At 37.1% G+C, this 26222-nt stretch overlaps 1 protein-coding gene across 1 annotated transcript in view; it reads left to right on the forward strand.

Moving 5' to 3' along the window:
• Positions 1–26222, forward strand: part of CCDC7 (coiled-coil domain containing 7) — a 150102-nt gene that overhangs the window by 103881 nt on the left and 19999 nt on the right. The window contains exon 16 of the mRNA XM_007447300.1: positions 12885–12957. Within this exon, the coding sequence (XP_007447362.1) occupies positions 12885–12957 (73 nt within the window). The remainder of the gene's footprint in view (positions 1–12884; positions 12958–26222) is intronic.

The raw sequence follows: 26222 nt of genomic DNA on the forward strand, positions 1-26222 counted from the left end.
CCATTTCATTATGTTGATAGTTTCCTTTGCTCTGCAGAAGCTTTTTAGTTTGATGTAGTTCCACTTGTTTATTTTTGCTTTTGATGCCTTGCTTTTGGTGTCAAACCCCCCAAATTCAATAAGACCTATGTCAAGGAACTTATCGTCTATGTTTCTTTTAGAAGTTTTATAATTTCATATCTTACATTCAAGTCTTTAATTCGTTTGGAGTTAATTTTTTGTATGGTGTAAGAAAGTGGTCCAGTTTCATTCTTTGCATGTGGTTTTCCAGTTTCCCAGCACCATTTATCAAAGAGACTGTCCTTTCTCCGTTGTATATTCTTGGCTCCTTCATCATAAGTTGATTGACCATATATGCGTGGGTTTATTTCTGGGCTCTCTACTCTGTTCCATTGATCGATGTCTGTTTTTCCCCCCATATCATACTGTTTTGATTTCCATAGCTTTGTAATATTGTTTGAAGTCAGGGTACATGATGCCTCCAGCTTTGTTCTTCTTTCTCAAGATTGCTTTGAGTATTCAGGGTCTTTTGTGGTTCCATACAAATTTCAGGATTGTTTGTTCTATTTCTGTGAATATGCCATTCGAAATTTGATAAGGAATGCCTCAAACCTGATGATTGTTTTCAGTATTATGGACATTTTAACAATATTAATTCTTCCAATCCATGAGCATGGGATATCTTTCCACTTATTTGTGTCTTGTGCCATCAAGGACATATAGTTTTCAGTGTACAGGTCTTTCACCTCCTTTGTTAAATTTATTCCTAGCTATTTTATTCTTTTTGATGCAATTGTAAGTGGCATTGTTTTCTTAAGTTCTCTTTTGGATAGTTCATTTTTATTGTATAGCAATGCAATAGATTTTTGTTAATCAGTTTTGTATCCTGCAACTTTATATTTCTAACAGTTTTTTGGTAGTCTTCAGGGTTTTCTCTGTCATGTCATCTGCAAATAGTGACAGATTTATTTTCTCCTTTCCAATGTAGATGCTTTTTATTATTATTATTATTATTTTGCCCAATTGCTGTGGCTAGGACTTCCAATAATATGTTTGATAAAAGTGGCAGGAGTGGGCATCCTTTTCTTCTTCCTGATCTTAAAGGAATTGCTTTCAGCTTTTCATCTTTGAGTATTACATTATCTGTGAGTTTGTTATACATGGCCTATTTTTTGTTGAGTACATTTCCTCTATACCCACTTTGTTGAGAGTTTTTGTCATAAATAAATGTTGAATTTTGTGAAATGTTTTTTTCTTTTACAGCTATTGAGATGATCATACAACATTTATTCTTCATTTTGTTAATGTGGTATATCACATTGATTGATTTGTAGATATTGAACCATTTCTGCAGCCCTGGTAGAAATCCCTCTTGCTCGTGATGTATGATCCCTTTAACAGATTGTTGTATCAGTTTGCTAACATTTTGTTGAGGATTTTTGCATCTGTGTTATTAAGGGATGTTTGTCTGTAATTTTCTTCTCTTGTGGTGACCTTGTCTGGTTTTGGTATCAGAGTAATGCTGGTCTTGTAAAATGAGTTTGGAAGTATTTCCTCCTCTTCTATTCTTTGAACGAGTTTGAGAAAGATTGGTGTTTATCCTTCTGTGGATATTTGATGGAATTCACCAGGGAAGTGTCCTGGTCCTGGACTTTTGTTTGTAAGGAGTTTTATTTATTTATTTTCTTAAACATCTTTATTGGAGTATAATGCTTTACAGTGGTGTGTTAAGTTTCTGCTGTATAACAAAGTGAATCAATGATATGCATACATATATCCCAATATCTCCTCCATCTTGCATCTGCCTCCCACCCTCCCTATCCCACCCCTCTAGGTGGACACAAAGCACCGAGCTGATCTCCCTATGCTATGCGGCTGCTTCCCACTAGCTATCTGTTTTACATTTGGTAGTGTATATATGTCCATGCCACTCTCTCACTTCGTCTCAGCTTACCTTTCCCCCTCCCTGTGTCCTCAAGTCCATCCTCTATGTCTGTATCTTTATTCCTGCATCTTTACTGTAGACAATTTCTCTGCTTTCAGTAAAAGTATCTGGATTTGAAGAAATCACTGTGAACAAACACTGGAAAATCTGATAGGTTCCAGGGAAAATGATCATTAGCTTTATAAATGTACTGAATATGAGGTTAAACTTAGTAGCAAGAACCCACAAGGCTATTTTCTTTTTTATACTGTTACTTGTATGTATTTATTGTAACAGCATGCACTCTCTGTAGAACATTTAAAATATTCAGAAAATAACAAAGAAAGAATAAATATCCCTAACAATGCCAATTTCCAGAGATAATAAATAAAATTATGGATTCATTATCCTTAATAGTAGTAATCAGTCTGTTCAATTTTTCTTTCTTCATGATTCAGTCTTAGAAGGTTGTATATTGTAGGAATTTATGAATTTATTCTTGATTGTCCATACTCTTGGTGTATAATTGTCATAGTAGTCCCTTTGGATCCTTTGTATCTCTGTGATATCAGTTGTCATGTTTCCTCTTTTATTTCTGATTTTATTTATTTGAGCCTTTTATCTTTTTTTCTTTGTGAGTCTAGCTAATTGTCATTTTTGTTTATCTTTTCTAAGAACCAGCTCTTGGTTTTATTGATTATTTTTTGGTCATTTCTTTAGACTCCATTTCATTATTTCTGATGTGATCTTTGTTATTTCCTTTCTTCTCTGAAAGTTGGGCTTTGTTCTTCTTTTCCTCAGAGTGTAAATTTATGTTATTTATTTGAAATTTTTCTTCTTTGTGAGTTAAGCATTTATTACTATGAACTTTTCTCTTAAAACTGCTTTCATTGCATCCCCTATATTTCAGTATGTTGTATATCCATTTTCTTTTGTCTCAAGGTACTGTTTTAGTTTTGGCTTTGATTTCCTTCTTGACCCATTGGTTGTTCAGTAGCATGTTGTTTAATCTTCACATATTTGTAAATTTTCCAGTTTTCTTGTAATTTATTTCTATTTTCATAATATTGTGGTTGGAAAAGATACTTAATATGATTTTACTCTAATCCTAAATTTGTTAAAACTTGTTTTGTGGCCTAATATGTAATCTATCCTGGATAATGTTCTGTGTGCACTTGAGAAGAATCTGTATCCTGTTTCTTTTGAATGGAATGTTCTATATATATCTGTTAAGTTAATCTGATCTAATATGTCATTTAAAGACAATGCCTTCTTATTGATTTTCAGTTTGAATGATCTATTTGTTGATGTAAGTGGGGTATTAAAGTCCCCTACTATTATTGTATTGCTATATAGTTTTCCCTTTAGGTCAAATAATAGTTGGTTTATATATTTGTTGCTCCTATATTGCATGCATAATATTACATCCTCTTGTTGGGTTGACCCCTTTATCATTATGTAATATGCTTCTTTGTCTCTTGTTACGGTTTCTGTTTCAAATTTTGTCTGATAGAAGTATAGCTACTCTAGCTTTCTTTTGGTTTCCACTTGCATGGAATGTCCTTTTACCATCCCTTCACCGTCTGTGCCTTATTTCTCTTTCTCTCGTCCCTTGTGGTTTGCTTTCTTTAGTGGTATGCTTAGATTCATGTCTTATCATCTTTTGTGTATCTACTATAGGTTTTTGCATGGTGGTTACCTTGAGGCTTTCCTGTAACAAGTTATATTTATAACAGTCTATTTTAAGTTGATAACAACTTCAGTTTAAATACATTCTAAAGCTCTACATTTTTACTCTCCCCCTGCCATGTTTCATGTTTTGGATGTCACATTTTACATCTTTTTGTCTTGTGTATTTCTTAACTAATTATTGTGGTTGCAGTTATTTTTACTGCTTTTGACTTCTGACTTTCACACTAACTTTATAAATGATTCATTCACTACATTTACTATATATTTACCTTTGCCAGTGAGATTCACATTTTCACATGTTTTCTTGTTACTAATTAGTACCCTTTCTTTTTAGCTTAAAGAAGTCACTAAACATTTCTTGTTAGTCTTGTTTAGTGGTGATGAGCTCCTTTGGCTTTTGCTTGTCTGGAAAACTATCTCTATTTCAATTCTGAACAAAGATGTTGCCAGGTAGAGTACTGGATGGGAATCTTTTTCTTTCAGCACTCTATTCTGGCCTGTGATGTTTCTGCTGAAAAATATGCTGACTCCTTTTTTTTTCTTTTTCTTTTGTTTTAATTTTTTGGCCACACCATGCAGCATGCGGGATCTTAGTTCCCTGACCAGGGATCGAACCCGTACCCCCTGCAGTGGAAGCACAGAGTGGAGTCTTAACCACTGGACTGCCAGGGAAGTCCATATGCTGACTGTTTAATGGAGGTGCCCCGTTGCTTTTTTTTTCTTTCTTGCTGTTTTTAAAATTATCTCTTTGTCCTTAACTTTTGACATTTTAATTATAACGTGTCCTGGTGTGGATCTCTTTGAGTCCCATTTGTTTTGAATTCTCTGGCCTTCCTGGATCTGGATGTCTGTTTCTTTCCCCAGCTTAGGGAAGTTTTGTACCCATTATTTCCTCAAAAAAGCTTTCTGCTTTTTCTCTCTCCTTCTTCTGGGAATCCTATAATGTGACTGTTAGTCCACTTGATGTTGTCCTGTTAGTCCCTTAAGCTATCTTCACTTAAAAATTTTTTTTAATTTTTGCTGCTCTGATTAGGTGGGTTCCTGTGCCCTGTCTGAGTTTTCTTATCCTTTCTGCTGCTTTATCTAGTCTGCTCTTGAACCCCTCTAGTGTATTTTTCAGTTAAGTTATTGTATTCTTTAGCTCTCTGGCTTCTATTTTTTAATTTTGATTTTTTTAAATTTATTTTATTGAAGTATACAGTAAGTCCCTTACATACAAACGAGTTCTGTTCCAAAAGCATGTTCATGAGTCCAGTTTGTTGGCATAAGTTCAGGAAAGTTAGCCTACGAACCCAACTAACACAATTGTCTATATAGTACTGTACTGTAATAGGTTTATAATACTTTTCATACAAATAATACATAAAAAACAAACACAAAAAGTAAACATTTTTAATCTTATAGTACAGTGCCTTGAAAAGTACAGTAGAACAGTACAACAGCTGGCATCGAGTGAACAGGCAAAAAGAGTTATAGACTGGAGGAGGGAGTAGAGGTGGGAGATGGTAGAGCTGAAGGATCAGAAATAGGAGAGGGAGGGCAAGCTGCATTTTCACTCATGCTTGACGTTGATGACAGGTTCCGGTTCCTTGCTGGATTCAAGTCTACCTATCCTCTTGAAAAAAGGTTCCAGTGATGTCTAGTTAGTAGCTCTTTTTTTCTTGTCATAGATGACATGGTAGCTCTGGATTGCATTCTGAATGGCTGCTGCAACCTTCATGTGTACTGTTCTACACTCAGGTCCTATGCCTCAAAAACTAACATTGTTGGGCTTCCCTGGTGGCGCAGTGGTTGGGAGTCCGCCTGCCGATGCGGGGGATGCGGGTTCGTGCCCCGGTCTGGGAGGATCCCGCGTGCCGCGGAGCGGCTGGGCCCGTGAGCCATGGCCGCTGGGCCTGCGCGTCCGGAGCCTGTGCTCCGCGGCGGGAGAGGCCGCGGCAGTGAGAGGCCCACATACTGCCAAAAAAAAAACAAAAAACAAAAAACTAACATTGCTTCCTCAAATAAAGAAAATCCCCTTGCCATCTCCTGCATTGTGAATCTCTTCAGTTCTTCAGTACTTCTTCTTCTTGTCGCTCCACTCTCTCAATTATTTTCACTCTTGTTTCCATTATTATCGCTTGGTGCTTCTTAGCAGTACCAGCTACATCACCACCGCTTTTACACTTGCTTCCAGACATCCTGGGCTTGAAATAAAGATACTGTACTACTGTACTCTATATAGTACTGTACAGTAAAGTACACAAAAGCACAACCACTTGTAGAGGATGCACGCACATGACAGTTTACACCAGACATGTGAACTAACTTACGTGATTGGACATGCAAACGCATGTTCACATCTTTGAAAGTTCGCAGTTTGAAGGTTCATATGTAGGGGACTTACTGTAGTTGATTTACAATGTTTTGTTAATTTCTGCTGTACAGCACAGTGATTCAGTTATACGTGTGTGTGCCTGCGTGTGTGTGTATACACACACACACGCAGGCACACACACACGCACATACATTCTTTTTCATATTCTTTTCCATTATACTTTATCACAGGATATTGAATATAGTTCCCTGGGCTATAAATTAGGAACTTGTGGTTTATCCATTCTGTATAATTTATCCCTCCCCTACCCTCTTTCCCCTCTGCTAACCATAAGTTTGTTTTCTGTGTCTGTGAGTCTGTTTCTGTTTTGTAGATAAGTTCATTTATGTCACATTTTAGATTCCACATATAAGTGATATCATATGGTATGTCTTTCTCTTTCTGACTTAGTGTGATAATCTCTAGGTCCATCCATGTTGTTGCAAATGGCATTATTTCATTCTTTTTTATGGCTGAGTAATATTCCATTGTATATATTTACTACATCTTCTTTATCCATTTAGCTGTCGATGGACATTTAGGTTGTTTCCGTGTCTTGGCTATTGTGAATAGTGCTGCTATGAACATAGGGGTGCATGTATCTCTTTGAATTATAATTTTGTCCAGATATGCACCCAGGAGTGTTATTGCTGGATCACATGGCAACTCTATTCTTAGTTTTTTGAGGAGCCTCCATACTGTTTTCCATAGTGGCTGCACCAGTATGCATTCCCACCAACAGTGTAGGAGGATTCCCTTTTCTCCACACCCTCTCCAGAATTTGTTATTTGTAGATATTTTTAATGATGGCCATTCTGACCAGTGTGAGGTGGTACCTCATTGTAGTTTTGATTACCTTTCTCTAATAATTAGAGATGTTCGCTCTATGACTTCTGTTTGGATTTTTCTTGTATTTTTCTTACATTTTCTTTCTCTTTGTTGAAGTTCCTACTGTGTTCCATTCTCCTTAGTTTGGTGAGCATATTATTATGACCATTACTTTGAACCCTTTCTCAGGTGTTACTTATCACTGTTTCATTAATGTTTTTTCTGTCTATTTAAAATTGAAGTATAGTTGATTTACAGTATTGTATTAGTTTCAGATGTACAACATAGTGATTTAGTATTTTTATAGCTCATAATCCATTTAAAGTTATTACAAAACAATGGCTGTATTTCCCTGTACTATACAGTGTATCCTTGTTGCTTATCTATTTTATACATAGTGGTTTGTATCTCTGAATGTTATTTTTGTTTGGTTGGCCTTGTGTAAGGTGACCTTGTTGTTCAACCCTGCCTTAGGTCTGGGTTGTCTCTCAAACCTTTGTTGTTGTCCAAGCAGCCTCTTTTAGTTGTAATAATTCTCAGTTATTGAGGGTATTCCTAGACCAGTGTCTTAGAGGGGAGATCTCATTCCTAGATTCAGGCTGATTTGAAGTGAGACCCTCTGCTAATAGCTTTTAAAGGATGCAAATATGTACAGCCCCATGTGACTGCAAGTGTAAGCCCTGCTGGCCCCCCAGAACTTGGCAAACTAGAGGTGTCCTGGGTAGCAGTCAAAAAATTGGGCTCCAGATGAGTGTACAGGCTCCTTTCTGTGAGATACTGTTGCTGACCAGGGTCCTTGGACTCTTTAATGAATAGAAATTGATGAGGTCAGACAAGAAATTGAGGCAAGGCTTTATTGGGACTCATGCTGCAGCATGAGGGAGTAGAAACAAGTCCATGTGGTCTAATGTAGTGGTGGTCTAATGTGTAATCTAAGTCAGTGTTTCCGTATTGATTTTCTGTCTGGATCATCTGTCCATTTATGTGAGTGGGATGTTAAAGTCCCCTACTGTTATTGTGTTACTGCCAATTTCTGTCTTTATGTTTATTAATATTTTCCTTATGTATTTAGGTGCTCCTGTGTTGGGTACATATATATTTACAATTGTTTTACCTTCTTGGATTGATCCCTTTATCATTATTTAATGCCCTTCTTTGTTTCTTGTTATAATCTCTATTTATTTTTGATATAAGTATTGTTACCCCAGCTTTCTTTTTACAGGTATTACATGGAATACCTTTTTACATCCCGTCACTTTCAGTCTGTTGTATGTCTTAGATCCGAAGTGAGTCTCTTGTAGGCACCATATATATATATATGTATATATATATATAGTTTTTGTATCCAGTCAGTCTGTGTCTTTTGATTGGGGCATTTATTCTGTTTATATTTAGTGTGATTATTGATTAGTATGTTCTTATTGCCATTTTGTTAATTGTTTTGGATTTGGTTTTGTAGGTCTTTTTTCCCCTTCTTTTGTTCTTTTGTGATTTGATGACAATCTTTAGTGTCATGTTTGGATTCTTTTCTCTTTTTGTGTGTGTGTCTATAATAGGTTTTTGGTTTGAGGTTACCATGAGATTTATATACAGGAATCTCTCAATATATATATGATTATTTTCAATTTCTGATTTCTTAATTTCAAATGAATTTTAACAACCCTGTATTTTTACTTTCTTTCCCCCATGATTACTGTTTTTGACATCATCTTTTACATCTTTTTGTTTTGTGTATCCCTTAAATGCTTATTGTGAATATAGATAATTTTACTACTTTTGTCTTTTAACCTTCCTGCTAACTTTGTGTGTGGTTGATTTACTACCTTTACTGTATATTTGCCTTTAGCAATGAGCTTTTTCCTTTTGTACTTTTTATGTTTCTAGTTGTTGTCTTTCCTTTTTCACATGGAGAAGTTCCCTTAACATTTCTTATAATGCTAGTTTGGTGATGCTGAACTCTTTGCTTTTACCTGGTTGTAAAACTTTTGCTCTCTCCATCAAATCTGAAAGAAAGCCTTGTGGGGTAGAGCATTTCTTGTTGTAGGTTTTCCCTTTCATCATTTAAAATATACCATGCCACTCCCTTCTGGCCTGTAGAGTTTCTGCTGAAAAGTTAGCTGATAGACTTATAGGAGTTGCCTTGTACCTAACTTGTTGCTTTTCCTTTGCTTTTAATACTCTCTCTTCATCTTAAATTTTCTCATTTTAATTACAGTGTGTCTTGGTGTGGTCCTCTTTGGGATGATTGTGTTTGGGACTCTCTGTGCTTCCTGGACCTTGATGTGCATTTCCTTTCCCAGGCTAGGGAAGTTTTCAGCTATTATGTCTTCAATTACATCCTCTGCCCCTTTTTCTCTCTTCTCCTTCAGGGATGCCTCTAATGCCAATGTTAATAGACTTGATGTTGTCTCAGAGGTCTTTTAAACTGTCTTAATTTCTTTTTTATTCTTTTTTCTTTTCATTATTCCTTTTTCAGCTCACTGTTCCATTTCTCTGTATTATTTAATCTCCTATTGATTCCTTGTAGTGTATTTTTCATTTTAGGTATTGTATTTTTCAGCTCTGTTTGGTTCTTCTTTTTATCTTCTAACTTTGTTAAGCTTCTCACTGTGTTCATTCTTCTCCCAAGTTGTTTGATTATTTTCATGATTATTACCTTGAACTTTTTGTTGGGTAGATTGCCTGTTTCCATTTAACTTAGTTCTTCTTCTGGGACTTTATCTTGTTCCTTCATTTGGAACATGTTCCTCTGTTGCCTCATGTTGCCTAGTTTTCTGTTTTTCTTTCTGTGTATCTTGGAGAAGGAGCCTTTTGTAGGACATGTCCTATGCGTCCCAGCAGCACACTCCCTTCTGGTCACCAGAGCTGTCTGTTCTAGGAGTGACCCCTATATGGGCAGGCTGACTACCATGAGTAGTCTCCTAGGTGTGACTGGGCCCTGGTCTGGTTCGTTGCCAGGCCTTGCCATGTGTGGAGGCTCTCAAACATTGGTTGACAGGGCTGGGTCATGAAGTAGCTGGCTGTGGGACCCTGGGGGTTTTTAGGGCTAGTCCTGGCCCACTGGTGGGCAGAGCTGTGTTCTGGGGTGGGTGTTTGCTGGGCTGGTATTCCCAGATCTAGTGTCAGCCTGCTGCCATGTGAGGCTGGTTCCTGACAGGGCTGGCTGAGGGGTCCAAAGTATCTCGTAACTGGTGTTGGCCTCTTGGTGGATGGCACCAGGTCTTGGGGTCCTGGAGCTGGTGTCAGTGTCCTGATAGGCAGGACTGGGGCCCAAGATGTCCTAGGGCTAGTGCTGGCTCACTGGTGGGCAGAGCTGAATCCTGGATAAGTCCTGGGTCTCTGGCTGTAGGTCCTTGGGAGTCCCAAAGCTGGTGTTTACTCACTGGTAGGTTGGGTTAGATCCCAGAGCCACTGGCTGCGGAGCCCATGGTATCCCAGTGCTGGTGCTGGCCTGCTGGTGAGTAGGTCCAGGAACCAGGGGGTTGCAGCACAGGTGCAGGCCTCCTGGTGGGCAGCTGAATCCTGATAAGGTAGGCTGCAGGGTTGTGATGATCCTGAGCTGGCATTTGCCCACTGGTGGTGTGGGTCAGGGCTCAAGGGATCCCAGAGCTGGTGCCCACCCACCATTATGTGAATCCACCTCCTGGGCCTAGTTCTGACCCACTGGTAGGCCACTGGTAGGTCCTGGTATCTCTGGCTGTTGGACCTAGGGGTACCGGAAGTGGTGTCAGACTGCTGATGGGCACGGCTGGTTCATGACATAGCTAGCTGTAAGATCTGGGGTGTCCTGAAGCTTGTTTCAGTCTGGTGGTGGGTGGGGCCAGTTGTCCGGGCAGCTGGCTGATGGGCCTGAGGTGGCTAATACCTGATGTTCGTCTGCTAGTGGGTGGGTCTGGGGCCCAGGGGGTCCCAAGGCTGGCGTCTGCCTGTTGGTGGGTGGGCTGGGTCCTACCATGGCAGGCTGCAGGCTGCAGTGGTCCTGGGGCTGGTGTCTGCCTGCTGGTGGATAGGACTATGTCCCAGGGTGGCTGTGGGCTCAGGGTATCTTAAGGCAGCTAGTGGGTATGTCCCTGCCTGGCTAGTTGCTTGGCCTGAGAACCTTGGTTCCAGTTCTGACAGACTGGTGGCCGGGGCTGGGTCCCAGTGCTAAAAAGCTAGAGGGAGTATTCCAAAGTGACATTTGTTCTACCAGTGTCCATGTGGTAGAAAGAGCTCCCCAAAATGGCTGACACCATTTGATGTGTCCCCATGGTGAGCTCCAGTTGCCTCCTGACTTTCTGGTAGGCTCTCCAAGATCAGCAGGTGGGTCTGACCCAGGCTCCTTTCAAATTATTGCTTCTACCATGACTCCTGGACCACGTGAGATGGTGTTTGTGCCCTTTAAGAGTAGAGTCTCTATTTCCCATAGCCTTGTGACTTTCCCGAAAGTAAGCCCCATTGACCATCAAAGCTAGATATTCTGGGAGCTTGTCTTCTTGGTGTAGGACTCCTGGGCTGGGAAGCCCAGTGTGGGGCTTGGACCTCCTGTTTCTTAGGGATAACCTCTGCCATTGTAATTATCCTCCCATTTTGGGTTACTCACTTGGGGCTATGGATCTTGACTGTACTGTGATTCCACCCCTCTGACCTGTCTTGTTGTGGTTCCTTCTTTATATCTTTAGTAGATCTTTTCTGCTAATCATCCAGTTTTTCTCATCAATAGTTGCTCTGTAAATAGTTGTCATTTTAGTGTGCCCATTAGAGGAGGTGAGCTCAGGGTGTTCCTACTCTGCCATCTTGGCCAAGCTGAGCCTCTGTGTATCTTTTAAAACCCAGGAGATATATTATCCTTAGCCTGTTATCTAGCATCAATTTCACATTTGTATTACTATTACTGAACAATTATAATTTCTTATTTAATATTCTTACAGATTATGAAAATGATTCTTTAGTTACAAATAAATGTTGTTCATATAATCTAATAGCAGATGTTTCGTAATTCTAAAGCTCAGAGAAGGAAAGAGCTAGCCCTGCTATTTCAGATCTTTCACAGATCCTCAAGTCTCAAGATGGATCACCTTTTTTAAACACTTCAAATGAAATTTTAACTGATGAAGATCTATCCCATCTACTTTCATCAAAGACCCATGATAAATCACTTACAAGAATATTATTGAGCAAAGAAATTCAAGATTCACAGTCTGTTGGAACATTGCTTCAAGGGAATGAAACAGTAACAGCATCATTCATTTCACCCCCTGTTGTTAAAATAAAGACTCTGGGTACTGACATCTCAAAGGTAAGATACAGTACAATAACTTGAAAGCTACTTATTTTAATTGCTATACTCCTTCAATATTTTGAATAAATGTTAATTAAAAACATCAATATTTTCTTATTTAAGTGGAATAAAAAGTTTGCCTTTTGATACAACCTGTTTTATATTTAGGATTTTTTTTTTTTTTTTTGAGGTACGCGGGCCTCTCACTGTTGTGGCCTCTCCTGTTGCGGAGCACAGGCTCCGGATGTGCAGGCTCAGCAGCCATGGCCCACGGGCCCAGCCGCTCCGCGGCATGTGGGATCCTCCCGGACCGGGGCACGAACCCGTGTCCCCTGCATCGGCAGGCGGACTGTCAACCACTGCGCCACCAGGGAAGCCCTAGAAAATTCTTATTTTAAAATTTGGGGAAAAAGGGAAATGATCAAATTGCTGCACATATTTAACATATGTTCACAATTTTTTTATCATTTAAGTTATTAAAGTGGCCTTATAAAAATAATTTTTTAAAGCCATTTGAGTTTCTCTAGAGATTGAATCAGGTGAAAATATAAATCTAAACTAGAATCATAATAAAAAATTATCAACATGATGTATTTGGAATTATTTATGAGGAAGAATCGCAATATTGCTTGGTGGGTCCCTCCACACCATTAAGTGTTCCCAAATGTCTCTCAGATCCATTAATTGTTCTCATTTTTAAATTTGATACATTCAGGAAATAATGAAAAGTAAAATGTTGCTGTAATGATATAGATATGAAAGAAGGTAATTAGAGTTCTAAGATGTATAATTTGTAATTACTTATTTTAACTTTTGTAATTAAGGCTGATATTTTAGAAGAGAATTTACGAAGTAAGATTAAAAAACAAACTTACGAAGAAGCAAGAGAATTTCAAGGTAAAAAGATTTTCTGTTTTGTAAGATAAAAATGTTAATGATTGTGTGTTCCCGTATTAGAAGTAAATGAAGTGAGAACATTACTAAATGTAGAAATAACTTCTTAGACAGTCATGAGATAATATACAAATATATTGACCAATACGTAAAAATTAATTTGGTGAGTTAACATATTACTCAGTCTATCTTAACTAAAATTTTTGTAAAGGGATTCCGATAGCTTTGTTTCAACCAAATAACAGTATATGGCATTATGAATTCTTAACATCATATTATACCAAAAATTCATCAGGGTATAAGCAGGAAAAAAGATGATTTGTGTTATAAATAAGTAATATTTTAGCTAAGTATTTTGGGTGTTTGATGTATAATATATTTTTTTTAATGTAAGTTTATTCTTCTTTTCCAACATGTATAGCTTTTATAACCAACCCATATCTTATTGCATTGGCCGGAACTTCCAAAATCAAATTAAATGGTTGTGATGTAGAGTGCAGGAGTATCACTCTTCTTTTGTGCTTTGAACTGAGAGTGCCTCTACACTTTCACCTGTGATGATTGGTTATCTGAGAAAAGTGTCTTATAGTTTTCAGTGTGCAGATATTTGACCTCCTTGGTTAAATTTATTCATAGGTACTTTATTCTTTTTTATGGCTTTTTATTGAAATATAATTGGTTAATATATAACATTAATTTCAAATATACAACATAATTTTTTTTTTTTTTTTGCGGTACGCGGGCCTATCACTGTTGTGGTACGCGGGCCTATCACTGTTGTGGCCTCTCCTATTGCGGAGCACAGGCTCCGGACACGCAGGCTCAGTGGCCATGGCTCACGGGCCCAGCCGCTCAGCGGCATGTGGGATCTTCCCAGACCGGGGCACTAACCCGTGTCCCCTGCATCGGCAGGTGGACTCTTAACCACTGCGCCACCAGGGAAGCCCACAACATAATTTTTTTAATTTAAATTTTTTTATTGAATTATAGTTGATTTACAATGGTATGTTAGTTTCTGGTGTACAGCAAAGTGATTCAGATATATATATATATATATATGTGTGTATATATATATATATGTATATGTGTATACACACATACACATATATTCTTTTCTTTTTAAATCTATTTTATTTATTTATTTTTGACTGTGTTGGGTCTTCATTGCTGTGCACAGGCTTTCTCTAGTTGCGGTGAGTGGGGGCTGCTCTTCATTGCGGTGCACGGGCTTCTCATTGCAGTGTGCGGGTTTCTCATCATGGTGGCTTCTCTTATTGTGGAGCACAGGCTCTTGATGTGTGGGCGTCAGTAGTTGCAGCATGCGAGCTCAGTAGTTGTGGCTCACAGGCTCTAGAGCACAGTTCAGTAGTTGTGGCACATGGGCTTAGTTTTTTCGCAGCATGTGGCATCTTCCCAGATCAGGGCTCGAACCCATGTCCCCTGCATTGGCAGGCAGATTCTCAACCACTGCGCCACCAGGGAAGCCCCACACATATATCCTTTTTCAGATTCTTTTCCATTATAGGTTATTATAAGATATTGAACATAGTTCCTTGTGCTATACAGTTAGCCCTTGTTTTTGGCGGTACGCGGGCCTCTCACTGTTGTGGCCTCTCCCGTTGCGGAGCACAGGCTCCGGATGTGCAGGCTCAGCGGCCATGGCTCACAGGCCCAGCCGCTCCGTGGCATGTGGGATCTTCCTGGACCGGGGCATGAACCCGTGTCCCCTGCATCGGCAGGCGGACTGTCAACCACTGCGCCACCAAGGAAGCCCAGTTAGCCCTTTTTTATCTATTTTATATATAGTAATGTGTATCTACTAATCCCAAATTCCAAATTTATCTCTCCCTGCCTTTTCTCTTTGTTAACCATAAGTTTGTTTTCCATGTCTGTGGGTCTGTTTCTGTTTTATAAATAAGTTCATTTGTATCATTTTAAAAGATTACATAAATAAGTGAGATCATATGATATTTCTCTTTCTCTGTCTGACTTACTTCACTTAGTATCATAATCTGTAGGTCCATCCATGTTGCTACAAATGGCATTATTTCATTCTTTTTTTATGACTAATATTCCATTTTGTGTGTGTGTGTGTGTGTGTATACATATATACACACCACCTCTTTATCCATTCTGTCGATGGACATTTAGGTTGCTTCCATGTCTTGCCTGTTGTAAATAGTGCTGGTGTGAACATTGGGGTCCATGTATCTTTTTGAATTAGAATTTTTCTCTTTTCCAGATATATGCCCAGGAGTGTGATTGCTAGATCATATGGTAACTCTATTTATAGTTTTTGAAGGGTCCTCCAGACTGTTCTCCATAGTGGCTTTACCAGTTTACATTCCCACCAACAGTGTAGGAGGGTTCCCTTTTCTCCACACCCCCTCCAGCATTTATTATGTGTAGACTTTTTGATGATGGCCACTTTGACTGATGTGACGTGATACCTCATTGTAGTTTTGATTTGCATTTCTCTAGTAATTAGCAGTGTTGAATATCTTTTTCTGTATGTGATGACCATCTGTATAACTTCTTTGAAGAAATGTCTATTTAGGTCTTCTGCCCTTTTTTGATTAGCTTGTTTGTTTTTTTGATATTAAGCTATATGAGCTGTTTATATATTTTGGAAATTAATCCTGTGTTGCTTGCATTGTTTGCAAATATTTTCTCCCATCCTGTAGGTTGTGTCTTCATTTGGTTTATGGTTTCCTTTACTATGCAGAGACTTTCAAATTTAATTTGGTCCCATTTGTTTATTTTTGCTTTTATTTCCATTACTGTAGAAGACAGATCCAGAAAAATATTGATGCAATTTATGTCAAAGAGTGTTCTGCCCATGTTTTCCTCTAGGAGTTTTATAAATAGTATCCAGTCTTACATTTAGGTCTTTAACAACATAATGATTTGATATTTGTGTATATTGTGAAGTGATCACCACAGTATGTCTAGTTAACATCCATCACCATGCATAGTTACAAAACATTTTTTCTTGTGGTGAGGACTTTAAAGATCTACTGTCTTAGCAAACTTTCAAATATTCAATACAGTATTTTAATTATAGTCATCATGCTGTACATTATGTTGTGGTTTTGATTTGCATTTCTCTAATGATTAGTGATGTTGAGACTCTTTTCATTTACCTTTTGGCCATCTGTATATCTTTAGGAAAAATATCTATTCAGATCCTCTGCCCATTTTTTAATCAGATTAGTTTTTGTTGTTTTGCTATTGAGTTGTATGAGTTTTTCACATATATTACATATTAACCCCTTATCAGATACATGATTTGCAAATATTTTCTCTCATTTGATAGGTTGCCCTTTTGTTTTGTTGTTGGATTTTTGCTTTGCCAGAGCATTCCAGTTTGATGTAGTCCTACTTGTTTATATTTGCTTTTTTTGCCTTTGATTTTATTGTCAAACCCCAAAAATCATTTCCAAGACCAATGTCAAGGAGCTTACTGCCTATGTTTTCTTCTAGGAGTTTTATCATTTTAGGTCTTACATCAAGTTTTGAGTTAATTGTGTATGGTGTAAGATGGTAGTCAATTTCGTTCTTTTGCACATGGCTTTCCAGTTTTCCCAGCATCATTTATTGAAGAGACTGTCCTTTTCCCATTGTATATTCTTGGTTCCTTTGTCATAAATTAATTAACCATATATGTGTGGGTTTGTTCTAATTTCCCTTTTGGCTGTTTTTGATTCACTGGTTGTTTAAAAGTGTGTATTTAGATTCCACGTCTTTGTGAATTCTCCAATTTTTTTTGCTATTAATTTCTGTCTTTTTAATATTTATTTATTTATTTGGCTGCCCTGTGTCTTAGTTGTGGCATGCAAGATCTTTGTTGCTGTGTGTGAGATCTTCGTTGCGGCATGTGGGATCTTTTTAGTTGCGGCATGCAGGATCTTTTAGTTGCGGTACACAGGATGTTCGTTGCAGCATGTGGGATTTTCATCACGGCATGCAGGCTCTTAGTTGCAGCCTACAAGATCCAGTTCCCTGACCAGGGATTGAACTCAGGCCCCCTGCATTGGGAGCACTGAATCTTAATCACTGGACCACCAGGGACCTCCCTTTGCTATTAATTTGTGGTGTCATTCCATTGTGGTAGGAAAATATACTTGAAGATTTCAGTCTTCTTAGATTTGTTAAGACTTGTTTTTGACCTAACGTGTAATCTATCCTAGAGATGGTTCTGTGTGCACTTAAGAATAATGTGTATTCTGCTGCTGGGTGAAATGTATGTACATTTGTTGGACTATAGCGGTGTTGAAATCCTCAACAACTTTATAGAGTTGTTTTCCAGACTTTTTTTGTTCCTTTTTTGGGGTCATATTTCCCTGTTTCTTGTTGTTCCTTGATACCTGTGTTGCTATCCGCATATTTGAAAAAACTATTTCCTCTCCTTCTCTTTACAGACTGGCTTTCTATTGTTTATTTTCTTGACTGATTTTCTTTAACTTATTTGTTACTCAGGTATGATTAACATATAAGACTTCTGTTTCCTTTATTTTCACCCTCTTACACCCCCCAGCTTTATTGAGATATAATTGACATGTAACATTTTGTAAGTTTAAGGAATAAAACATGGTAATCATACACACATATATTGCAAAATAATTGCCACAATAAGGTTAGTTAACACATCAATCATCTGAAATATTTTTTGTGGTAAGAACATTTAAGATCTACTCTTTTAATAACTTTCAAGTATGTAATACACTGTCATTAACTATAGTCACCAGGCTGTACATTAGCTCCTCAGAACTTATTTATCTTATACCTGGAAATGTGTACCCTTTGGCCAGTATCTTCTCATTTCCCCCACTTACAAGCCCATGGTAACCACCATTTTACTCTTGGTTTCTGAGTTTGGTTTCTATGATGTTAATATGGGCTTGTCATATAGCCTTTATTATGTTGAGGGACATTCCTTCTATGCTCAATTTGTTGAGAACTTTTCTTGTAGTATTCTTATCTGGCTTTGGTATCAGGGTAATGCTGACCTCATAAAATGAATTAGGGAGTGTTTTCTCATCTTCAATTTTTGGAAAACTTTTTGAAGGGTTGGTATTAATTCTTCTCTAAATGTTTCATAGAATTCACCAGTAAACCATCTAACCCTGGGTTTTTCTTTGATGGGAGGTTTTTATTACTGATTCAGTCTCCTTAGTATTAATTGGTTTGTTCAGATTTTCTGTTTCTCCACGATTCAGTGTTGATAGACTGTATGTTTCTTGTAATTTATCTGTTTCTTCTTGATTATCCAATGGTGGTGTACAATTTTTATAGTATTCTTATCCTTTTTATTTCTGTGGTGTCCATTATAATTTCTCCTCTTTGATTTATTTTATTTACTTGAGTCTTTGTTTTATTATTTCTCTGTTGAAAGGTTTCTCAATTTTGTTTAACTTTTTAAAAAAACAGCTGTTACTTTATTGATTTTTGTATTATTCTTCTAGTCTCTATTTCTGCTTTGATATTTATTTCCTTTCTTCTGATAACTTTGGGCTTGGATTTTTTTCTTCTTTTTCTAGTACTTCGTTGTAAAGTTAGGTTGTTTGTTTGAGATCTTTTTTCTAAATATAGATGTTTATTGCTTTAAACTTTCTTCTTAGAACTGCTTTTGGTGCATCCCATAAATATTGGCATGTTGTTTTTCTTTTCTTTTTTTTCAAGATAATTTTTTATTTTATCTCCATTTGTTCTTTGACTCACTGGTTATTTGAGAGTGTATTGTTTGATTTGCTCTTACCTGTGAATTTTCCAGTTTTTCTCCTGTTATTGATTTCTTTTCTGCAACCATTGGGTTCAGAAAAAATACTTGGTGTGATTTCAGTGTTCTTAAATTTGCTAAGATTTGTTTTGTTACCTATCATATGATCTACTCTGGAGAATGTTCTGTGTGTTCTTGAAAAGCATGTGTATTCTGCTGCTGCTATTGGTGGAATGTTTTGTATATGTCTGTTAGAGCTCGTTGGTCTAACGTATAGTTCAAATTCAATGTTTCCTTATTGATTTTCTGTCTAGATGATCTATCCATTGTTGAAAGTGATGTGTTGAAGTCCCCTTCCTCAACAGAACTATTTTCTCTTTTTTCCCTTCAGATCTGTTAGTATTGCTTAACATGTTTAGGTGCTCTGATGTTGGGAGCATTTATATTTATTGTTTTATTTTCTTGATGAATTGACCCCTTTATCATCATATAATTACCTTCTTTGTCTCTTGTTACAGTTTTTGAGTTAAAGTCTATTTTGTCTGATATGAGTATAGCTATACTTGCTCCCTTTTGGTGTCCATGTTGCATAGAATGTCTTCTTCATCTTTTCACTTTGAGCCTATGTGTCCTTAAAGATGAAGTGAGTCTCATGGAGGCAGCATGTAGTTGAATCTTATTTTTTTATTTATCCACTCAGCCACTTTGAACATTTTGATTAGTGAATTTATTCCGTTTACATTTAAAATATTTATTGAGAGGCAAGGACTTGCTAATGTGTCTTATTGTTTTCTGGTTATTTTATATTTCCCATGTTCTTTTCTTCCTCTCTTGCTGTCTCCCTTTGTGAATTAATGATTGTCTGTAGTGGTACACTTTTATTCCCTTTTCTTTATTTTTTATGTATCAGCTGTAGGATTTTGCTTGTCATTTTCATGAGGCTTACATAAAACATTGCAGATATAACAGTCTTTTTAAGCTGATAATGTCTTAGCTTTGATTACATATAGAAATGCTACCCTTCTACTACCCCCCAATATTTTATGTTTTTGATGTAACAGTTTACCTCTTTTTGTATTGTGTATCCATTAGAACTATACTTATTTTTAATAATTTTGTCCTTTAGCTTTCATACTAGAGCTGAGTGATTAACACACCACCATATTACAGTATTAGAGTTTTCTGAGTTTGCCTATATATCTATCTTTATTAGTGTGTATTATATGTTCATGTGTTACTAATTAGCATTCTTTCATTTCACGTTGAATAACTTTTTTTAGCATTTCTAATGTAATGCAAGTCTAGTGATGATTGACTTCCTCAGCTTTTGTTTGTGACAGTCTGTCCTTCAGTTTTGACAGATACCTTTATGAGTTAAAATATTCTTGGTTGCAAGTTTTTTTTTTCTTTCAGAACTTTGAATATATTATCCCACTGTCTTCTGGCCCACAAGGCTTCTGCTGTGAAATCCACAGATAGCCTTATGAGGACTCCCTTGTATATGAGGAATATTTGTTTTCTATTGCTGGCTTTAAAATTCTCTCTTTGTGTTTGATTTTAGACATTATTTAGATAATGTCTTAGAAATGATCATTTGGGGTTGAAATTTTGGGGTGACTTATTAGCTCATGAACCTGGATGTCCAAATCTCTCTCCAGATGGGAAGTTCTCAAACATTACTTTTAAATAAGCTTTCTACCCTTTCTCCCACTCTTCTCCTGAAATTCCAATAATGCATAGATTCTTTTAATGGTATACCATAGTTCAGGTAGGCTTTCTTCACTCTTTCTTATTCTTTTGTTGTTGTTGTTTTCCTTTTACTGGATAATTTAAAACAATCCATCTTCTACTTCACAGATTTTTTTTCTTTAGCTTGATCCATTCTGATGTTGATGCTCTTTATTACAACTTTCATTTCATTAATTGTATTCTTCAGCTCCAGAATTTCTGTTTGATTCTCTGCTATGTTTTCTGTCACTCTGTTAAACTTCTTATTTTGTTCATGTGTTGTTTTCCTGATTTTATTGGATTGTCTGTGTTTTCTTGTGGCTCACTGAGATTCCTTAAACATTTTTTTGAATTATCTTTCAGGCTAAGTGTAGATATTCATTTCTTTGGGGTTGGTTACTAGAGAATTATTTGTTTCTTTGATGGCGTCATGTTTCCTTGATTTTTCATATACCTTGGCATCTTGCTTTCCTGGCTTTGCATTTGAATAAGCAGGCACCTCCTTCAGTCTTTACTTATTGGCTTAATGAGAGACATACCTTCATATGTCCAATCTGCTTGGTATTCTGGGGCTTTCTCAGGCTTTTTCTAGGGATGTGCCTGCTCCACACTTCTTGTCACATTTTTAGGGAGGGGGAATTCTTAAGATTATATTCCTTCTCTCAGTCCTACAAAGCCAGGCTATGTGCTGACACCCTCCCATTTGTTTACTTTCCCCAGAGTGGTGCTGAATAATAAAATTTTATGTGCTTCCTCCCAATATGGCAGAATTGAGGAAGCTTTCTGAACATGCTCACTATCTGCAAAGGCTCAATCTTGCTCCCACTGAGTGTACACAAAGTGATCCAGCCATGTGGTGTGTGTGTGTGTGTGTGAGGTACACTTAGTGTTGATGGTGCCCACGGCAACTTGAGGGTATCCACAGGTGAGGCTTTCCCAGTGGCTTGTGGATGGGCTTCCTGATGATTCCACAAAGTGATTAGTAGGATTAACATCCCTTTGATGCCTCCAAGAGTCCTGGATGCTCTTCTCCAAACACCTCCCTACCTTCTAGTTTTTCAGTAAACCTCACCTTTCTGGATAGGGTAAGAAAGAAGCTGGGCTCTTCGGCAGCATCCTGAATAGCTGGGAAAGCCAGTCACTCACTCACATGCTCTCACTTTCTCCCATGGGAGAAATCATAGGCCAAGAAAGTCTCTCTTGGAACTGAGCTTTGCTTCCTTGGAGTGATGTGGTTAAAGAGAAACTAGTCTTCTTATCCTCTTTATTGCATCAAATCTTGGATTTTTGTCGTTGTAGTTGCTCCAACACTGTGCCAGAACTTCTCTGCTATACTCGCAGACTTCCACAAAGACACTTTCATCTGTGGGTAATTGTAAAACTTAGTGTCCTTTGGGGAGAAGAGGATAGAAAAGTCTTATTTTGCCATTTTGATGATATCACTCCTCTGTTTTCTTATTGATATTTTGTTTGGATGTTCTATCCATTATTGAAAATGGGTATTGAAATCCACTGTTATTTTGTTGCTCTCTCTTTTTCCAATCAGTTGTCAATGTTTGCTTCATATGTTTGGAGGTTCTGATATTGGGTGCACATATATTTATAAGTGTTATATCTTCTTGATGAATTGGCCCTTTTACTGTTATACGATGGCCTTCTTTGTATCTTTTGATAGTTTTTGTTTTAAAGTCTATTTTGTCTGATACAAGTTTTGTCTTTCAGTTAGCATTTTTATGGAATATCTTTTTCATTACTTCACTTTCAGCCTGTTTATGTCTTTAAACATAAAGTTATTTTCTTATAGATGGCATATAGATGGGTCTTTAAAAAAATTGATTCAATTTTTAAAAATTGGTATCTTTCTGTGTGTGTGTGTGTGTGTGTGTGTGTGTGTCAAAAATAGGTATCTTTTGACTGGGGAGTGTATTTTTATTTAAAGTCATTATTGATAGGGAAAGATTTACTCTGATCATTTTGTTAATTATTTGGGTCTCTTTTTAGCTTTCTGTCTCTCTTTTCCTCTCTTGCTCTTTCCTTTTTGTTCTGTTGATTTTTTTAAATTTTCATTTTCATTACTTATTTTTTCCTACATATCTTTTATAGATACTTTCTTTGTGGTTACTATAGGGCTTACATAAAGCATTCTATAGTTATAATAGTCTATTTTATATTGACAACAATTTGATTTCAATTTCACACAGTAACTCTACTGTTTTACTCTCCTTTTAATGTTCTTGTTGTCACAAATTATATTTTGTATTTATTAACATGTTTTTATAGTCTGTTTTGTATACTTTTGTGTTTCTGTTTAGATTCCATTAATTTCAGTTTGAATGACTCTCTCTGGTATTCCTTATAGAGCAGTGGTGATAGTGGTGATTAGCTCTCAAGCTTTTGTTTATCTGGGAAAGTCTTTATTTTTGCTTTGCTTTTTAAGAATTGTTTTGCTGGATAGAGTGTTATTAGTTGGCAGGATTTTTTTTCTTTCAGCACTTTTAATATATCATCCCACTCCTTTGTTGTCTTCAGGGTTTCTGCCGAGTAATCTGTTGGTAGTATTGTAGGGGTTCCTTGTATGTGAGAAGTCACTTTTCTCTTACTGATTTCAAAATTCTCTCTTTGTTTTAGACTTCTGATGCTTCGATTATAATGTGCCTTGGTGTGAACTTCTTTAGGTTTCCTTTTTGGAGACATTTAGGTTTCTTCAAACAGGGTATCAATTTTATCTCCCAGATTTGGGGAGTTTTAAGCGATTATTTTCAAATAAACTTTCTTTCCCTTTCTGTCTTCTTCTGAGACTCTGTAATCTGTATACTGGTTTGTTTTATAATGTACTATTTTTCCTTTCAGTTCTTTACTTTTTCATTTTTATCTTTTTTCTTTCTATGATAGGATAATTTCAAATGACCTGTCTTCAAGTTTGCTGATTCTTTCTTCTGTTTTATCAAATCTCGTATTGAACCCCTCTACTGAATTTTAAATTTCAGTTATTGTATTTTTTAGCTCCAAAATTTGTGTGGTGTTTTTTAAAATATTTTCTCTCTCTTTGTTGAAATACTCATTTTGTTCTTGCAACATTTTACTGAGGTAGTTAAGAGTTTTTATGATGGGCATTTTGAAATCTTTGTCAGGTAATTCATATACATACATTTCTTTAAGATAAGTTTCTGGAGCCTTTTATTGGACCATGTTTCTTTCTTCTTGTTCCTTGACACTATGTGTTAATGTCTGCACATGTGAAAAATCTACCACCTCTCTACAGACTGGATTCATAACAGAGGAAAACCTTCTCCAATCAGCCAGGCTAGAGGTTCTGGAGACCTGTCACACCTGTTGTGTTGATGTGTCTTCCCTGGACTTGTGTATGTAAATTCTTAATTAGAAGGGGTTCTCTCTTTTACAGGAGTTCATGATCTCTTGCTCCCTCTGGTATCTCTCTCCTGTTCTGCAGACCCTGTGGAGCAGCAGCATACCACCCAACTCTTGTTTGTTTGTTGGTTTTGTTTTCAGCAGTCCCCAGGCTTGTAGTGTATGTGGAGGCTGGTCAGTGCTCTGAGAGATACAAGACAGATAACAGTCCCTTGGCATAGTTCTTTGAAAAGTCTGAACATTGGGCATATATTTGAGTCTTCTTCCTTCCCCAGGGAGAATCTTGGAACTGTTTTCTCAAATGCATTGTTCTGAGCTGGGGAGAGGAGCTTTGACTTTTGAGTGCATGCTAGTCTAAACTGTCATCTTTGTTCTTAGTGGTCCCTAAACAACTAGAATATTCTGGGTCCCATTAGTACATCAAGACAGGCAATACAGAAGCTAGGGCCTCAGGCATCCCCCTGAAAAGCTGAAATATGGGTGAATGTTCCAATTCTTTCCCTCCCCAGGAAGAAGCTGGGATTGGGAGTGGGGGTTGCCTGCTTGTATACTAGCTCATATTGAGTGTATACTCACTGAGTGTATACTAGCTCATATTATCACCTTTGTTCTCAGCAGCTCCCAACCTTGGGCCCTTTCCTCTCAATGCTGAGATTCAAGCCAGACAGAAACCAGTCCCACAGTAGCCCCGCAAAAAGTCTGAACTTTGGACACATGTTTTAGTCCTTTTCTTCACTTCCCAGGGGCAAGCTGGGAGCTGACATTTTCCTCCTGATTAGTGGTGCTGTGATAGGATGAAGAATTATTGCTAGAGGGCATCACACATTTACCTTCTGGCTTCTGTGTTGCTGGTTCATCTTCGACCCATTGTGCAGGAACCTCTCACCTGGTCTCTGCATTTCTCACAAAGAGAATTGGTCCTTGTATTGTTGTTGAATTGCTATCTCCATGGGGAGGAGAGTCTAGGGTTTTCAGTTCTGCCATCTTCCTGATGTCACCGTCTTGACTTCTTAACTTAGATGTGGCCATGTGATTTCCTTAGGTCAGTTTAGAATGAATCGGTCATGTGTGGAAGCATTAGGGGCCAGTGTGTGCTTCCCTTCATTCTCTCTTTTCCTTTGCTGCTGTGGCTAGGAATGTTGCAGATAGTAAGATTTATATCAGTCCTAGTTCCAAAGTGATAATGTTGAGCAGAACCTCTAGGTAAACTTTAATGAACATGGAGTAGGGACAGGAAATAGATCTTTGTATTTAAGCCACTGGAATTTTACAATTGTTTGTTACTTCAACATAATCTCACCTGTCTCAATTTATACAGTTTGCAATGATACAATCATAAATGATATGGCCGATTCTTTGTTCTGTTCTTCTTTAGCTTGGGCATCAGGGTACTGTTAGCATTGTAAAATGAAATGGAGAAAAATGTGTCTTTTCCTAAATTTTTTATAGTTTATATAGCATAGATGTTCTGTAATCCTTGATGGTTTCATAGACATTTCCCCTAAAACTCTTTAGCCTTATGACATTTTTAGCAGTAGATTTTCAGTATTTTCCCCTGAGGATATTAGTCTATTCAAGTTTTTTTTGCATTTCATTAAATATATTTGGTAATATATTTTGTTAGAATGTTATTTACTTTGTCTAGACATATCATTTTTGATACAAAGATATATAAAATATTGTCTTATAATTTTAAAATATCTTCTATTTTCTGTAGTTACATTCTTTTTGTATTTCTTGTATTTACTGGAAGACGTAAAAGTAGTGGTTTAGAGCTCAGGCTCTGGAGCTGAACTTCTTGGGTATGAATTCAAGCTCAGCCAGTTATTAATCATATAACTTTGGTTAAACTAATTACCTTCTCTGTCCCTCAGTTTTCTCATGTACAGATGAAGGAATAATATTTTGTGCTTCAAAGAATCATTTTGATAATTAAGACATGAACTTGAGAACTTAAAGTGGTCCCAGACAGACATTTTCACAAGTTTCTGATGGAATCCAATGTTCCTTCCCTTTTAAAAAATTTAGCTTTTTACAGAACAATAACAACACTGATAACAAAAGTACTGTGGTTATTGACAGGCTTCTAATGCTTCTTCAAATCCCAGAGCAATCATTCTCCTGAAATCAGAGTAGACAGAAATCATGAATTCTAATTCTAACTGGTGAAAAGTGGACTGTGCCCTTGGCACTCTCTTCTTTTAAACTTCTAATTAAATTACCTTGTATGATTTTATAACTCATACTATTCTTCTTCTTTTAGTTCTAAGATTATCCTAGCATTAGCAAGTAGGAATTTATCCAAGATAATTACTATGGCTTTATGACATGACCCTAGTACTAGTAGTCATTGAGAAGTTCCCTACTGTTTAGTTTAGTATGACAAGATGTCCCATGCTGTCTTGCACATTTCCTGTCTTGCACATTTCCTGTCTCATAGCTGGAATCAGCT

Source organism: Lipotes vexillifer, unplaced genomic scaffold (genome assembly GCF_000442215.2).
Source record: "Lipotes vexillifer unplaced genomic scaffold, Lipotes_vexillifer_v1.1 scaffold297, whole genome shotgun sequence".
In the NCBI taxonomy this organism is placed as follows: Eukaryota; Metazoa; Chordata; class Mammalia; order Artiodactyla; family Lipotidae; genus Lipotes; species Lipotes vexillifer.